Source organism: Sinocyclocheilus rhinocerous, unplaced genomic scaffold, assembly GCF_001515625.1.
Source record: "Sinocyclocheilus rhinocerous isolate Xijiao unplaced genomic scaffold, SAMN03320098_v1.1 scaffold677, whole genome shotgun sequence".
Lineage (NCBI taxonomy): Eukaryota > Metazoa > Chordata > Actinopteri > Cypriniformes > Cyprinidae > Sinocyclocheilus > Sinocyclocheilus rhinocerous.
The window spans coordinates 331415-349001 of NW_015633185.1; the positions used below are offsets into that span (position 1 = coordinate 331415).

General features: G+C 37.3%; 1 protein-coding gene across 3 annotated transcripts in view; it reads left to right on the forward strand.

The window, feature by feature from the left end:
• Positions 1-1632: 1632 nt before the first annotated feature.
• The window catches only part of LOC107743501 (proto-oncogene tyrosine-protein kinase receptor Ret-like), a 22115-nt gene continuing 6160 nt past the window's right edge, over positions 1633-17587 (forward strand). Inside the window, exons 1-12 of one of the 3 annotated variants that reach the window (XM_016556728.1) lie at positions 1633-1864; positions 11892-12125; positions 12818-13111; positions 13203-13441; positions 13558-13753; positions 14314-14513; positions 15540-15822; positions 15919-16050; positions 16157-16267; positions 16380-16490; positions 16772-17022; positions 17177-17324. In XM_016556728.1, coding sequence (XP_016412214.1) covers positions 1801-1864; positions 11892-12125; positions 12818-13111; positions 13203-13441; positions 13558-13753; positions 14314-14513; positions 15540-15822; positions 15919-16050; positions 16157-16267; positions 16380-16490; positions 16772-17022; positions 17177-17324 — 2263 coding nt within the window. In that variant the 5' untranslated portion in view covers positions 1633-1800. The remainder of the gene's footprint in view (positions 1865-11891; positions 12126-12817; positions 13112-13202; positions 13442-13557; positions 13754-14313; positions 14514-15539; positions 15823-15918; positions 16051-16156; positions 16268-16379; positions 16491-16771; positions 17023-17176; positions 17325-17587) is intronic. The other 2 variants (XM_016556729.1, XM_016556730.1) reach the window with 2 other exon arrangements.

Genomic DNA, 17587 nt, shown 5'->3' on the forward strand with positions numbered 1-17587 from the left:
TAAATTATATGACTTAAAATATTACCATCATTTTTATAGAAATAAAAATTAAGCAAAGCCAGACATATTCATACATATATTCCATACTGTCTGACTCTGCTTATTTTTTATTTCTATAAAAAGGATAGACATTTGTGCTATTTACATAGTACTCCCTATATATTTTGAGGGCTTTATGAATGGAAAATACCTCAATAACTCTTCTGGATGTAAAGCGACAGATAATTTATTTTGTTACCAACCCAAAGCATCTTTGGTTGGCCTCTTTCTCTTATGTATGCTTTATTTGAGGCCTCCACTATAGTTTGATTTGGCATCCATCAGGGCAGACGTTGATTGGAGTGTTAGCCCTGTGATGCACTGGTGGGTCGCCCTAGAGGCAGAGTAATGCATCATGCTTACCCCTCTTCACAGAGAGCTAAGCAGTCATCTGGTCCAAGAGCAGCCCAGCACAGACAGAGACTGGCTCACACACTGCCAAAACGGGCCGACACCATCTTGAACTCACAACAACTTTCTTAAACTTTGGCCTTTACTGACAATATTGAATTCTTCACAGAACTGTTGTTTTGAATACTTCGGAGGATGTGAGAGACAATAGGCTTGGGTGTGGTTTGTCCTTAAAATACCATGTGGCTCTGTTTGTTGATCATTGTGCCTGTGCACCTTATTCTTATTAAACACTGTTTTGCAATATAAAATGTTCTGCAATATTTTTTTTTACTTTCAATTATTTTATTTTGAATTAGTCTGATTTTGCTCATAGTTTTACCCTTCACCTCTGTTTGACATAGGCTACAACTGGACCTGTTCATTTCAAAGTGCACGCAGCAGTTCACGTTTTTATTTTTTAAGCTCTTGTGAATATTTTTCAATATTTAAAGTCAATTATACTGTCTTGGCTACAGAAAAAAAAGCAAATTTCCTCTCTTACTGACAAGGAAAAAGATTAAAGATGAGATCTACAAAGCAGTTCATTATCCCAAACTAACACTTATGAAAATTACCTTGTTTTAAAATCATGTTTTTTGAGGAAATTATTTACTTTTCTTGAACAGTTTGAAACCAACACAGATAGTTATTACTGTAAAAAAAATAAAAAGAAAAAATAAAAAGAAGTAGAAGAAAAAAATGCATTTATGTAATTGGAAAATGTATAGTTAGGCTAGGCGGCATACTGAGATAATTACTCCTGTGGCAACTTCCCCGTGTGACAAGCCCCGGTCTTCTCTACAACGCAGATATCTGTAAACGTATTTGTAGGCTACTCTTTAATCATTTTATACTGAGTTGTCTGCACTGCGTATTTAAACGGACAAAGAAAAACGGAAAATGAACATGTTAATAAAAACTATCAATAATTAATAATATAATGCATAGCATAACTGACCAACTGACAAACGATAACATAAAACCATAAAGTCATATTGTCCTTTTCTAACTTACGAATATTTGCATGCCCCCAAAATGTAGTTTTATTTCATTAGGAACTCTTTGGCTCATTGGACAGCCGCTGATGCGATTCAGGACAGAAACACACATCTGAGGAAATTGGCTGGATGTGATGTGAACCTCCCCCTGATGCGCTTTGTTTGTGTGTGTCTGTGTGTGTGTGTGTGTGTGTGTGTGCGCGCGCGCTGACGGTCCAGCAGCTCGCGCTGCAGTCACCCGTTAATGGGACATTCACGTTAAGGACTTTTGTGGCTCCTTCGCGCGAATCGTAAACATTAAAGTTCTGTTTTTTAGGAATCAAAATACTTTTGCCTGTTCATTGAGAAATTACACTTATGATTGACAAGTATGGGAACTACGCGTGGAATCGTTTGGGGAGATATCGCGCTGCTCCTGCTTCTCCTGTCTGAAGGTAAGGATTTACTCCATAACAATCTGATGTCACCCCGCGCCTCCTGTACGCTATTTAGCCCTCTTTGTTTGGGGTAAATAACAGTGTTGAGAGCTAGAAATGGTGAATTACTGTTCAGAGGCAGTAGCTACTTGAGCATTACACTTGTCGTATTTTAGAATTGTCGCCTCTGTGCATCCTTCAGTGACAACACAGGGGCTGTCTCAAAACCTAGAGAGCTGCCTACCTAGCCTGCGTTTTGAGCGAAGCTTACGTTCCTCAGAGACATTTTTATTCCCTTGTTCTTTAGAACGCCGTCTACATCCAAGAATCCACAGATCGTAAGAACCTGTAATGTGACATGAATTTTTTTAAATCTCAAATTAACCCTAAATAGTTTAAATTGTTATTTGGGTTAAAATGGTTAAGAGGGTTATTTGCTGACCCTAGGATCCTGAAAGTAGGTTGTTCACAAGGTTTTGAGACAAAACCATGGTCCAAGCAGTGGCATCATAACCGGCGGAGGTGCTTTTGGCAGAAATGCTTGGCAGGTAGGCATTCCTGTGCTAAAACAAATAAAAAGATCTAGAAAACTTGAAACACAGTAAGCTATGCAGAGCCGTTGAATATTGTTCTGGCATTTGTTTAGAAGTTGTTGATTCATGGAAATAATTTTATTTGTTTTATTTGTTGAGAAATCTAATATTATTCTGATTATTTGCTGAAAAAGTGTATTATTATTATTATTATTATTATTATGAAGAGTATTATATAAAACCAGCAAGGATATGTAACTTTTGCTTTCTGTAGGCCTATTTAATTCAAGTAATGAAGAGCAAAGTACTGTATTTCACAGTTTTTGTCACAGTTTTTAATGTGAGCTGATATTCTTGTTAATCTTTTTTACTTAGTAATTAGCATTATTCATAATTTTCTGAGAGGTGTTGACTTTAGAATTGACCTTAAATAAACATTTAAATGAATATTGCCTTGATAATCACCAGGTGGTAAAGAACAATATGATTAGGTTTCATCCTACTGAACGGCTCCTGTTTTAACCTTTGTTAGAGATGATGCGGAAGCACCTTGATTCTTTGCCGTGAGGAAAACAAAAGCCTGGTGCCGAGAGGTGGTCAGAGGGCAGGTGTGCAGCAGGTGTGCTTAGCTCTGGGCAAACACAATTTGTTTGTCTTCCGAAAGGAAAATACTGCCAGTAAAATAATAGAGTACACAGCTCTGATAACAGATGAGGCTTAAAACCCCTCATTAAAGACACAGGATGGTTGGCAGCGCCTCTCGCAAAATGGGTCTCATCTATTTTATGACAAGCCATCCCATGAAAATGGATGATGACAAAAGCAATAGGTTTTGTCCATGCTGGGGATACATGTAATCATGTATCTCTGTCTGGTGTCACCACACTTGGTTTGATGGTTTGACATTTAAACTACAGTTTGTTTTAAACAGTTGTTTGTCCTTGAATATAGTGTAAAGAGCAAGAGCTCTTGTTTGCTGTTGATCAGACTCTCTTGGCATAAATTTATTTCCTTATTTCCTATTAACCTTTCAAAATAAAAGTTCCAAAAGGGGCTTGTTGCATGTTGTCATAGAAGCATAATTTTTGTTTCCCCAAAAACTTTTCACTGAACAGTTTTTTTCTTAATGTGAAGAACGTTTAAAAAATCCAAAGAACCTTTTTCCACTATAAATAACCTTTTGCGCAATTGAAAGATTCCATGGATGTTAAAGGTTCTTTATGGAGCCATGCATTTGAACAAAGAACCTTTATTTTTAAGAGTGTATGAAAAACAGAAACTTTGCCAGTCACCAAAAATAAGGTAGCAAAAGAGATTGATTAACCATTTTTTGTCAATATCACCTGTGCATGCTGTTTATTTTCAGCAGTGAATGCTGCATGTGTAATTACAGAAATAAAAAAATGTTTAAAGTAATGAATAACTAATAAGGTGATGAGCTTCTGTGCAATTGATAATCAAATATATCCTTTGACCTCTAAAGTCACACAGCTGTCCATAGCTTTCCATCACACTAGTTGTTTGCATAAAATAAGTCCAGACCCCATGTCACGTATTGTGTGAGGCATTGATTTGTGGATACACAGCTTTGACCCTGTTATTTTATCTGTCGGAGTGCCATGGCTTCTGACCTCTAAAACCCAAGAGGTATTTCCTCATGATCAGGCCACAGGAGATTGGCCATCCGATGGGAAGTAACATTAGGGAATCAAGTTCAGACCACCTCACAATCCTTCCCCACCCCAGCCCGTCCTGCATCAGCACAATTTTCATCAACTGTCATTGTAGACCGATAAATGCCAGTTGATACATTACGATGTTTTTTTGGACCTTATTGCATTAAATGATTTAGTTTAATTTGTTTTGAGCAGTGTATATAAATCCTGCCATTTTCCCCATCGTCATCTCTACTTTCACCATGATTGGAAAAACAGATTTGATGTCGGTAGTTACTTTTCTTGTTCTCTATGTAGATTGTTCATACCCTAAAGAAAAGGGGAAAATCTATAGGCCAAATCTTTCATTTAAATCTTTAATGAAGCTCAATGACCTACGATTTTCAAATTTTAGCTACATTTTATACTGTATTTTTAAAAGCATATTACTTAAGGTTGTAAAGGCGTTTAATATAAACCATAAGTAAGATGTATTGTATTGTACACATTATACTGATACATTGAAAAAATTTTTTAAAAAAATCTAATCTAATGTAAATTAAGTGATTTTATTCAAGTCAAAAATATTATTTATCACTGAATCCTTCGAAATGCATTAGGATACACCATCAAAAGTAAACCGAAGGGTTAGTTCAGGTAAAAATAGCGCCAATAGTGTTGTTTCAGTGCACTGGTGCCATTTCTTGTTTCAGTGTCGTAATAAAGGCTGTTGTCCTCATGATGATCCATTGTGCGTGGACATTAATGAATCTACCAGAAACCACATTTGGACTAATTGCTCAGCTTTTGTACCTATTGGAGTCGTAGCCCAGATCCCTCAGTTAGTTATGGGTCACATTTCTACCCCGTACATCAGTGGAATCTAATTTGCTTTGCAGGACAAGAAGACATTGATTGAAATTGTGTCCCAAGGGCATTTGGGGCTCTCAATTTCTACATGGGTCTTTACGTGTTATTTTCTTGTGGTCATTGATGCATGGTGTGTTGGACTGATCATTTACAACAATGAGCAACCAACACAATGGCTTAGTTAGGACCAAACTGTCCTCGTTTGGTCTTGTGTGTGTTTGGAGGGGGAAGGGTGCTGAATTGTGAATGGCTGTCATTTTGAGATTCATTCATTACCTGGAAATGTGTCAGTGGAGTCTGAACTACACTGAGACTTTTAAATATTCAGATGCAGCCTTGGCATTAATACTGGAATCCTTTTCACTGAAACGTTGGTAATTTGCTTATTTATACCTGCTCTAATCGTTAAATTCAGTTTTGTTGGTGTAATCAAATATATTAGTGAAGTCAGTTTATTCTGACTTGAATGAAAACACTTTCAGGATATTTTCTTATTTTCAGGATGTGGTTGGTTTTACATTGCACTTTTAAAATGCAAGACAGCATTTAGGAAATGCCAGCTCTTGATGACCTAACAGCTCAAACTCAATAGTCCATGTAAATTCACCCACTGGCCCATTTCAACCATGCACTGTGAATTTTAAGACTCAGCAGGTAAAAGTCATAAAAATTGTGAGTATGTGTTTGAAGCAGTGGAGGGTAACACTGAGGAACATCCTGAGTAATGAAAAACACTGGAGGTTATTTCAGAATATACCAAAAAAAAAACGAAAGAAGAATAGAAAAAGGGCTCCGGGTTTTGTTTCTGTGTTTAGTCTAATGTTGATTCTTGTTTTGTCTCTGTCTCTGGCTTATATTATAACATTAAGTGAATAAGGTTGGTAATTGCTTATTGTAATGATACCATCCAAGAGAACATGTTGTTCAAAGGTCCCTCATTTATGAGCTCTAATGTCCCATCCAATCCCAAAAGAGATTATAAAGTAAATACAAACATACTGCCTTATCCCACAGGAGATGTGAAATTAGATTACTTAATGACGAACGTCCATTCTGTGCTTACGTTGATGGGATGCTGAATTACATTTCTGACATTGCATTTCTGATGATGATCGATAATGTTGTTGTTCGATAACAGCTTTAGATGTACACTTTAGATATGTTTAATTGTACTCTTTTCTGATTATGTTATAGAAATCTACCATGTTGCATTTGGCTAATACAGTAATTTGTACTAATTGTACGATTCTTGTCTTTTTTAAATCACTGCTATCTTAAACCTTCTCAGTGTCGCATACTGAAGAAAAGGGACCCGTGCACATTAGAGTGAGGGGAATTTAACCATAATAATCAATAATAATAGTCCCGTATTGAATTATAGCGTAATTGGCAGCCTTTTAGTTAATTAAATCGTTGTGGTCACAGAGTAATGATTCTCATTACTATATTATAGAGATGGAGTCTTAATAATTTAGCTTAGTAATTAAGTATGTTTACTTTGATTAGTCCTCTTACACTACATTCATAGTGTCTCATGTGGATCTTAATTTAGGAAACAATATGAAATAATCTGCTTGGAATAATCGGCATAATTTTTATACTTATTTTATTTGTATTTTTTTATTATTTATTAGACACACATTGAAATTAATTATAATGTGAAAATGATTTATTATTGTTATTGGAAATAATAATAATAATTGTTGTTATTATTATTATTATTATTTGGTTATCGAATGAATGTGCTCAGCTGTTGATTAATATTGCTATTGATTGGCCTGCTATTTCTCAATTTTGGTCATCACTGGGGACAGATGCTCTGCACATTGACCTTGGCCGAAAGGGCAGGAGCCAAGAAACCGACATCAGCATGCTTTATGATGATCCCAAAAAATAGAAGTTCTGATTGTCAGACTGAAATCATTATCAAGATTACACTACAGTGATATTTACAGCAGTTGTAGCTGCAGACATGAAGCTAGATGGGAATGCTAGTGATTACAACAAACACATCCCTGTGTTTACATACAGCATGTCATGAATGGAGCCCTTTGAGGAGTAAGTGGATTATGGAAAGTGGATTGCTCTGACTGCTAGCTTGTTTCCGCCTTTTGACGAGTTCAAGGAAATGGCAAGAAAGACCTATGCACTCTTCCAGCTCCCATGATCTCATAGATGGTATATTTCTGTGGCGGTGTGCATGTTGAGCTAATTGAGTTCCTGTCTTTGAGCAGTCCGATCCAGAGGTCGTCTATCCATTAACCTTGCTTGAAAACATGCAGGCCTTACCATCATAGAGACGCTAATTCAGGTCACCGTATATGCCTGTTTGATTTTAAATGAATGCTCTGTAATGACTGCGGATTTATTTATATTCAGAACTGATTGGTCTCTTGCCATTTGATTAGATTGTTGCATCATCAGAAATGTTTCAAGTAGCAGACTCAAGAGTCACTCTAGGTTGAGATGAAGAGAGCTGGCACACCTTCTTTTGAAACATAACAACAGTGAACAAATCGCTGATGGAAATTATGTGCAGATGTTTCATATAATGGATAATTCAAAAATAATATGACACGGGATTTCACTTGTTAAGCTTTTCCTGTCTCGTTTGTGCGTATGTGCACGTTAGGTTCAAAGTCAATTCGCCTGTGAGCTGAAATCAATATGTCAGATTGCATCATAGTTTACAACCATGATCCATGATGTGGCTGTGAGAGGTCAGAGCAGTGAGCCCAATCTGATCAAGTGATCAGTCATAACTCCCAACATCTGCCCTTCTGCCGTCACCTTAATACTCGCATAATGCTCGTCCACGTGCCACATCCTGTTATACTTGACTCACTGAATACCTTATGTCAATCTTGTGATGTCACAGAATCATTCCTGCTTTGTACTGCTTTTGATTCTGTGAGTTAATTAGCTTGATATAAACTGCTTTCTGTTGGCTTCCGGCCTGGAAATAAATTGAATTTGGAATGATTCAAATCAGTTGGATAGCTGTAGTTTGCAGCTGCAGCACCACAAAAGTTTACAAGTCAAATGACTTGAAGTTTGCTTAAGATTATTTCTTACCTTGGCTAGGACCATCAAAACACTGATTATTGAGCTTAAAAGGTTTTCGAAAAGTGTAAACATTTGAAAGTAAATGGTTTTCTTTAAATGCTTAAAGGCACAATATGTAATTTTTTGCCGCTAGAGGGCCCGTATTCAAAATAAACAAACAAACAAAGGCGTAGTTTGATGACGCCGTGACTGAGTGTGGAATCATGGGAGTTGTCGTCTTCATCCCCACAGCCGACGCAATCCGACGGGACTCGGGCAGAAATCATGTTCATGGATGAGCTAATGATTTATTAATGTAGTAGAATGAAGCAGGGTGAGGCTGAAAGCCGTCGAAGCGAAACGAGGCCGCTGAACGAGCGCAACACACGGCTCGAAAGCAGCGGAGCTTTTATTATGCCACAGTCGACCGCTTCCGCTCCTTCCGGTCGTGCGTATGTGGGGAAAAAAAGCAGCGCTGTTTTATCATACTAGATACATTTGAAAGTTCTGTTATAATGCTACTCTGTGCGGTCGTCACCGGTCTATTAAAACGCACAACATATTAAAGCGTCTTTGGTGTTTCCATGTTTTCTACAAAACAAAACCGGAAATCGAGGGTGTATGACGTCATTGGCAGGCGACACAATGACACTATAGACACGCTCCGTGTCACTAGATAAAATTGCTTATTTCTCTGGATTTAAACATTCTTCGAAACATTTGGAATAATGTAAGTACACAAGTCAGCAAAATATATAACACTGTTCTAGTGGTTTTTGGATATTTTAATAAAAAAATCGTACATATTGTGCCTTTAATGTGAAATGACTGGTTCCTGGTCAATTACGAATCAAAATACGTTGATCTTTGTCAGTGGTTCAAAGCATATGCTTTGAACCACTGACAAAGATCAACGTATTTTCACTTGTCCTCGTGAACAGTGCTTGCTTTGTTTTTCTTTCAATTTAATCACACAACATTTACGTGAATAATTAAGGAGAGAAACTGATCGATACATTGAAACGGCACTTGTCACAGTGTTGTTAGAGCAATTTATTCATGCCTGTTGGATCCTTGTCTACGTTTGATCATTAATCACTGCAAACATTTGGTTTTGGCCAACACTTCTCTACTTCTCTATCTTCTATATGATAACTTATATGACCCAGAGTTTTATTGCAATTTGAATCCACTTTTGTTAGAAAATGTATAACAATGTCAACTCTTGGCTCTCCAATTAATTAATGTCAAAAATCATAGTACTTACTTACGGTTTATTCATCACACAGGAAATGCCGGGCCAAGTTGAAAGCATTGCATTGTGGGATACAGTGTTCCAGTGTGCTTTGTTGTATATAGCACATGTTTAAAAGTTATTCCATGCATACTGAAAATATGTCTACTGTGAAGTCTGTGTGTATGTACTGTGTATACACTGTGGTATATAGACATATTGGATAAGTGATCGCCCTTGCCTATATGCTTCTATAATTTGTGAAGTTTCCAGATGTAAAAAGCTATCAGTTACAAATTACAATCCCTGAATTCTACAGTGGAACAACAAGGCAAGGGTTTTTACTTGTGTTACAATGTTCTTAGTCTGGGAATCCTTGTCCCAGGAGGACCACACAACTACTTCAATTCCATGTGTTTATTTAAGTACAAATGAAAGTAAATGCTATCAGTGCTGCTCTGAATCTCAGAGTGGTATAGTGCTGCTAAGCGCTCCACCTGATACACTGACACAGGATGATGAATGAGTGTCACATCAAATCCAGTGGCTTGTTCAACACAGTATCTGCATCAGCTAAGATTAATGCTGCCATCCCTCAGCTCTCCTGCGGCTATGGTTTATGAACCAAGCACACAAGCCTTACTTTGTGCTTACGACTTTCACTGAAAGATGCACCTGAAATACAACATGGATTTTACCTCACACAGCTCAGACAGCTTCTTTTAAGGCAATGAATTTTCAAGTATTCTTCAGGTTCAGGGCCTGGTCATGTAACACTTGTTACAGTTTTATCACATCTTAGTCATTTTTTAGATACATTTTTGATGCATCATATTAAAAAATCAACAAATTTAAATGGCCTGTTGACTTTTCTTTCCTAAGTAGACATATTTTGTACTGAAACAGGAAGATAAGGTGGGAAATATCAAAGGGCTTGCTTTTTTTTTTTTTTTAGCCTATTAGCCTATATCCTTTAACCGGAAGTTAGCATTCCTTGATAAAACAGGATCCCCAGTAGGATTTGTTTCATTGTTCGTGGATTGCATGGATTGTTTTTGCTTCTTTTAGAGAAAATAAGCTCTGTGACCAACAAATGAATCCCAGTGAGTCCCATGAGTCCCGTTTAGCCACTTGTTAGCAACCGCCATGTTAAAGACAAGTTTAAGCTTTAAAAAAAATCACAAGGGTGTATTACTTATGTATTTTATGTCATGGAATAAAACATGATAATATGAGCTTGTTGTAACCACACACACTATTTCAGCCATTTATCAAAAAAAAACAAAAAAACATTAAAATAAAAAAAATTGACAGAACGCTGGAACCGAAAGTGCTAATATGGCTGGGTTTTGGTCTACAAAACTACTTCATCCCTCAGCACTCTATATTGCTTTTGTTATTCACAGGCAGGTGATATTAGGCGGAGGGGCATTTCCGTTCTACACAGCATTTGATTGGATACAAATTTGAGTGTGTGAGATGAGTCATCATCATCAAGTGTGTATCTGTATCTGCTAAGCTTTTTGTCACCTTTTAGCAGTACGCTAGCATATTGATGGCTTCAAAGCTATCCACTACAAACCGCAAAAGTTTCATTTTGAATTCATGAGGTCTTCAAAGAATGCTTTATGTCTGCAAATGTGACTGGCGACCCCATAAATAAAGGAACACAAACCAGTTCTGTGTTGTCTTTGTGTCTTGACAAGGCATTTAATAAAAAGGGTTGTAGTGTTCCTGACTGCGTCTCCATCCTTCAGGAAGGTTGGCCACATTGTATCCATCAATCCGGCCTCCTGTCATCCCAGCACAGCTAAATTAAATCAATGTCTGAAACCAGAGACAAGGCTTCAACTGCAGCAACAGAAATAGAAAATCTAGTTTTGCTGTCTGCTAATGATATTAGTACGTTCCTAAGTGGCCGCCCACCGTCGTCGGACAGGAACACAGGAGAGATATAATTACAGCCTGAACACTTGCATCTCCATTTACTGGTAAAACACGTGGGGATCTTACAGTGTTTTATAGATTACCCTCCCCACCTCCATTCACACTCGTCCTGCAGGTAATGATTCATTTTTAGGCAGTATTATGTTAGCCACTGTAATTAAACTTCCCAAGGTGAAACCAAGGAGAATCAGAGACCGCATCATATTGACCATGTGAGAAATTCATTAAAAGACCAATGTCAATGTCATATGAGACGCTGTTTCATTTTTCGATGACAGAGGAGTGAGGGCTATTTCAACAGAAAAGCGGATGTGTTTAATGAGTTCATTGTGTAACCTGGCTACCTGCATGGACGTTTCTGTTGTACAACAGATTTGAGATAAGAAGCAGATCAATAAAGGAAGATTTGATAGAGTTAATTGCAAACTTTTGAATGCATTATGAAAGGTTAGATTTGATTTTGTTTTTTTAAATTGAATGGTTTTTTTATCACTTAGAGAGAATCAACAGCCGAATGTTGCTTTACCAAATGCACTTGCACAAAATACCACCTGTAAACATTATTTGAATTTATTTATCTATTTTTTGTAGGAGGAACATGTCAAAATTGTTATGCCTGAACCTGAAATAATTGCTTTCATGATTATGGGATATGATTAAATTGCTCAGATTTTTGGTGATTGGCGACTGGTGTCGAAAGAAGTGTTTAAATGAACGTCCACAATGAACAAAGTGTGACATTTCATGTGTATTTTGGACAGGTTCACTTGGACTGTATTTTCCTCAAAGGGTGTACACAGAAAGCATCTACGTGGGGCAGTTACAGGGATCGCAGGTTCTTCAGGTCCATTCAATGCGGGAAAACCCTACAGAGAGGCCCTATTTCACCTTGTGCTCCCATAGAGACACTTACGCATCATGGTTTCACATGGATGAGGCAACTGGGGTCCTTTCTATGAACAAAACCCTTGAGTGGAGTGACTTCAGTAGTATACGTGAGTTTAACACTGATTTATTTAAATATAATATATTTATTGAAATTTGTATTCTCCTGTACTGTTACTCAATATTTTGCTGATATATAATCTATTATAAACCATTATTTTAATGTAAGTGATACTGTTTCCTGTATCAAAGTTTTGTACTTACAGTATATATTAAAGTTATATTAAGTATTTAATATATTAAGGTTATTTTTATTTTTTTCCAGTAAAATATCTAAACATGCTTAAAACATGCTTAATTTGATTTATTTTAGCTAAGATAAATTTACCTGAGAAGCAAAAAGATAATAAATCTATTGATTTCCAAGAATATGTCTTTATTTATTAAGTTTGCAAATAGTTTTTCTTCTTTATATGTACATCCACTAAATTTTGTTTATGCTTAAAACAAGATAAACAATTTGCCAATGAGGTAAGAAATATTACAAGTCTTAAGTATTCTCAAAAAATCCTAAGAAATTTTGCTTCAAAAATTTAGATATTTTTACTAGAAAACAAGGCAAAATATTGATTACAATATATATATATTTTTTTTTTTTTTTGAAGTGTAATGTAATGCAATTCATGATAGTGTCTCTAGAGAACCTTGACTGTTGAACATTGGGATAAATGACACTCTTGTTAAAGGACACATGCCTCATTCCAAAAAAAACAATGTCTGTTTCACAATGTCTGCCCTGCAGGCAGCAGCTTGGTCAGGCCTGTGAAGGATCTCAACCTGAAGGTCGGAGTCTCTTCAGTGCCCATGCAGAAAGCGATATGCCCGTTCCTTCCCACAGTGGAGGTCAAACTGATGTTCATTAATGACACAGCGCCCTCCTGTGGTCAGGTCGAGCTGAAAACATTGTGTTTCCCTGACAAGGTTTCAAACCCCCACATCACAGAGAATCGTATGCCAGGGGCCCTGCGGCAGCTCCGGCGCTTTACACACATGAACATTTGCCCCAACTACACCATCAGTTATGCAGTGGAAGCAGGTACAAACCAAACCCAGTGTAAATGTCAAGGCTTTCTGCATATTACAGTATGGTGAGATTAATTTTCTGTTATCGCTTGAATTAAATTCAGTCTCTCCAGCTCCATTTGCTGTTGATGGCTCCACTTCAGAACTGGTGGTCACGGCACCTGTGGACCGTGAGGAGAGTGAAGTGTACCATCTGGATTTAGTGTGTATGATACGGACAGAAGAAAAACTGGAGAAGTTCTTCAGTTCTCTGCACGTGAATATCTATGATGAGGACGATAATCCTCCTTACATGAATGGGACTGACACTGAGGACATCAAAATAGAGTTTAACCGCAGTGAGGTCGGTCTCAGGCACTGTAAACACAACTGTCTCACATCTTCATAGCCTTTTTAGGATCATATACTGCATAAGAAATATGAAAGTATTGAATAAGGGTAGTCTGTTTTCTTTTGTAGGGTACTGTCTATGGAACTCTGTTTGTATACGACAGGGACACAACGCCCGTTTATCCCACAGACCTAATACAAAATAAATTAGTGGGCACCTTAATGACGAATGACTCCTGGATCAGAAACACTACTACTATTGAACACAAATTTAGGGAAGAAAAAGCCATCTTTGGAAATGTCCGCGGAACAGTTCATGAATACAGTGAGTACAAGAAATAAGATTACATATTTCTTGTCTTAAAGGTGCACAGAGTAATTTTTCCATGTTGAATTTTTTACACATAAATAGAAGAAAACTACTTTTTGAATATGTAAAAAATCATGTACTGTACACTCACATGAGCAATTACCTCATTGAGTCTGTTGATTCACCAAATATTAATAAACTGACAGCATAATGTTTGATATTTTGAGCCGATTGTAGAGCACTTTTTGCTTTCATCTGTCATGTGTCAACAAGGCACATGTGTTGGGAATAAATTGAAAGTATGGTAGTGTGATCCCCAGTCATTTAGTTTTTCTCTGTGTATAAAGCATATGATGCCTAGTGTTTTAAAAATTTGTTCACATTTTAAAAAGTTCCAGCTTTAACCATTTAAAGCTCTGAAACTGCTACTGCTGTATAAGTGTCCAGTATAAGTCCTGTATAAGTCCAAGACAACTGTCATATCGGCCAGTGAAACAATTACTGAGTGCACCAAAATTGAATAGCTTTTTTACATTACGTACTGAATTGTCCTTTATTCTGTTTTCTGCCCTCAGAGTTGAAACTCAGTCAGAATCTGTCTGTGACAGAGCAACGCTCATTTCAGTTGGACTACCTAGTCAATGACACCACCTTCCCAGGCCCAGAGGGAACAGTGCTGTTACATTTCAATGTGACTATTCTGCCGGTTCCTATTCACTTCTCCAATATCACCTACTTCTTCACAGTGTCACTGAAAGCAACAACATACTCCCAGGTGCATTAATGATGTTTTTAGTCATTTTGAACTTGTGCAAGCAGGAGTAGAGAAGTGCTATTGTTAATACATTTGTAAAAAACATTATTACAGGAATAGTTCATTCAAAAATGAAAATATGCTGAAAATGTACTCACCATCCAACCATCCAAGATGTAGATAAATTTGTTTCTTCATCTGATTAGATTTGGAGAAATTTTTGCATCTCTTTCTCACCAATGGATCCTCTGCAGTGAATGGGTGCCGTCAGAATGAACGTTTAAACAGCTAATAAAAACATCACAATAATCCACAAGTACTCCACACGACTCCAGCCCATCAATTAACGTATGTGTTTGTTTATAAGAAACAAAGCCGTCATAAAGACATTTTAGCTTTAAACTGGAGTCGTGTGGTTTACTTGTGGATTATTGTGATGTTTTTATCAGCTGTTTGAACTCTCATTCTGATGGAATCCATTCACTGTAGAGGATCCAAGTGATGCAATGCTAAATTTCTCCAAATCTGTTCTGATGAATAAACAAAATTTTGGATGGCCTGAGGATGAGTACATTTTCAGCACATTTTCAATTTTGGGTGAACTATTCCTTTAAGAAACAGATTCCTGAAGAAATGACCAGTCTTTGCAAAATAATACTTTTTTTATGTAATGAATAGAAACATTTTAGGTAAATGCCGCCTCAAAGCTGTCGTTACGACACTGAGCATGCAGCGTCTTGTTTTCTATTGGCTATGTATGAGAATCAATACATAAAACAAACATAATTCGATTTTTTGACCCCTATTGCTGTGTGAAATGGCTATAGATGGTTAAATAGCCATAAGAAAAACTAAAACCATCACAATTCACAAATATCAATACATTTCTATGCCCGTGTATGCAAGTGCGTAATGTGGAATTACAATTTCTATTGTTTTTTTAATGTCTTTTTATTTGAAATTTCTTACATGATAAAAGAAATTGCCATTTACATCACAGATTACTCCAGAGGATTGACACTAATGTATCTTTTGTGTCTTTTTTAGATTGGAAGTGTCTGTGTGGACAACTGTCTGAAGTTTAAGGGCATTGATGTCACGTATCAGTTAGAGATCGCAGACAGGAACATTTCTGCTGATGCTCAGTCATGTTATTGGGCAGTTGGCCTTGCACAGAACCCAAATGAGAAGACTGGTGTGCTCTATGTGAATGACACTGAGGTGTTACGCAGACCACAGTGCCAAGAGCTGCAGTATGTAGTTATTGCAGAGGAACAGCAGAACAAGTTTCAGGCCAAGACGCAGCTTGTCGTTATTTTTGAGGGTGAAGGTAAGGTCAATAGGTCACAAGACTTACGACCAGAATGACAGTGGTGAGTGCAACAGCTGTTGATCCAGGTTTTTCCTATCTGATTGTGCCATGTAGCAGATCTCATGAGGTTGGATGAGCAGCGGGTTTTGCCTTGTGCAGAAAAGAGACAGCGAGGGGAGTGTGAGGCGTCTCGAGGCCTGGGAGCCCCAACAGGCAGATGCCAGTGGAGACAAGGCAGAGATAAAGGTTACCCACAATTCCCTTGAATCCAATACACTGCACTTACCGTATTACTGTGGAACTGTTTCTATCATTCGAAAGGACAAATTGTGTCATTGTATTACCTTTGCAGGAATATCGAGAAAATATTCCACCTGTTCCCCTGACCTCGGCACGTGTCCAGATGCTTACTGTGATGCCATTGAGAGCAAAAACATATCCATATGTCCTCAGGATTGCTCCAGTGAGATATATTTGAGTTTTTATTGTGTTTTTGTGGCTTTTCATTTAATATTATTTAGTTAGATTGTGCTTTTAGAAAGTACAACAACTATAACCATGTGTCTTTTTGTCAGGTCAGCCTATAATTGGGGGTTACGAGAGGGATCTGTATGGAATCAAAGCTGGACATGGGACCTGCTACTGTTTTTCAGGAAAGTGCTTCTGTGAAAAGGATGAATTAGAAGGTGAGCAAAATGTTTTTTCTTTGCCCTTCGGAAGCTACAGAAGATATTTACATGGTTCCTAGAATAGAAAATAAGTAAAATTTACCCCAGCCAATTAACCCTTTTCTGAAGAACTGTGGGCAGTTTAAATGCTCAGGCCTTTTTGAACTGGTTAATTTATGTACATTTGGTTATTTTTTCTTGAGGACAATATGTAAACATCTGTAGAATATAGTTAAAACTAAATTAAATTGCCAAAAAATTTTACAAATCCATTGATTTTTTTTCTAATTGTTTTTCAGTTTTTCCTATTTGTGATGACGTGTGTAAGACCATCATTGCAACTGGTGTCCTCCTCTCCTTCATTGTCCTGTCCTCGTACTTTTTCCACTGTTACCACAAGAGCACACCTAAGCCTCCCATCGCCTCAGCTGAAATGACTTTCCGCCGACCAGCCCAATCCTACCCAATCAGTTATTCAGCCAATAATGTTCGTCGAGCTTCTCTAGATTCCATGGAGAATCAGGTGGCTATTGAAACCTTCAAAATACCCGTAAGTCTTGCTCAGTGTCTTTACTTATTTAGTCTTTACACACTTAGTTAACTCGTGCATGTTGATGTTTTTGGTATAAATTGGAACTGATTAATGAAATTATTATTAATGAGTTTGTTTGATGTGTAAAGATTTTTATCATTTCTGTTAACAGGAGGATCCAAAGTGGGAGTTCCCTCGAAAGAACCTAGTGCTGGGTAAGACTCTTGGAGAGGGAGAGTTTGGGAAGGTTGTGAAGGCCACGGCTTTCCGGCTCAAAGGAAAAGCTGGATACACTACGGTTGCTGTAAAGATGTTGAAAGGTATGCAACTCAAAATCAGATTTGGAGGCAGATTTGATTAATCACTTTTTAAAAGGGTCATATGATGCTGCTAAAAATAACATTATTTTGTGTATTTGGTGTAATGAAATGTGTTTATGCGGTTTAAAGTAAAAAAAAACACATTATTTTCCACATACTGTACATTATTGTTTCTCCTCTATGCCCCGCCTTTTTGAAACGTGTCGATTTTTACAAAGCTCATCGGTCTGAAAAAGCGAGGTGTACTGTGATTGGCCAGCTAT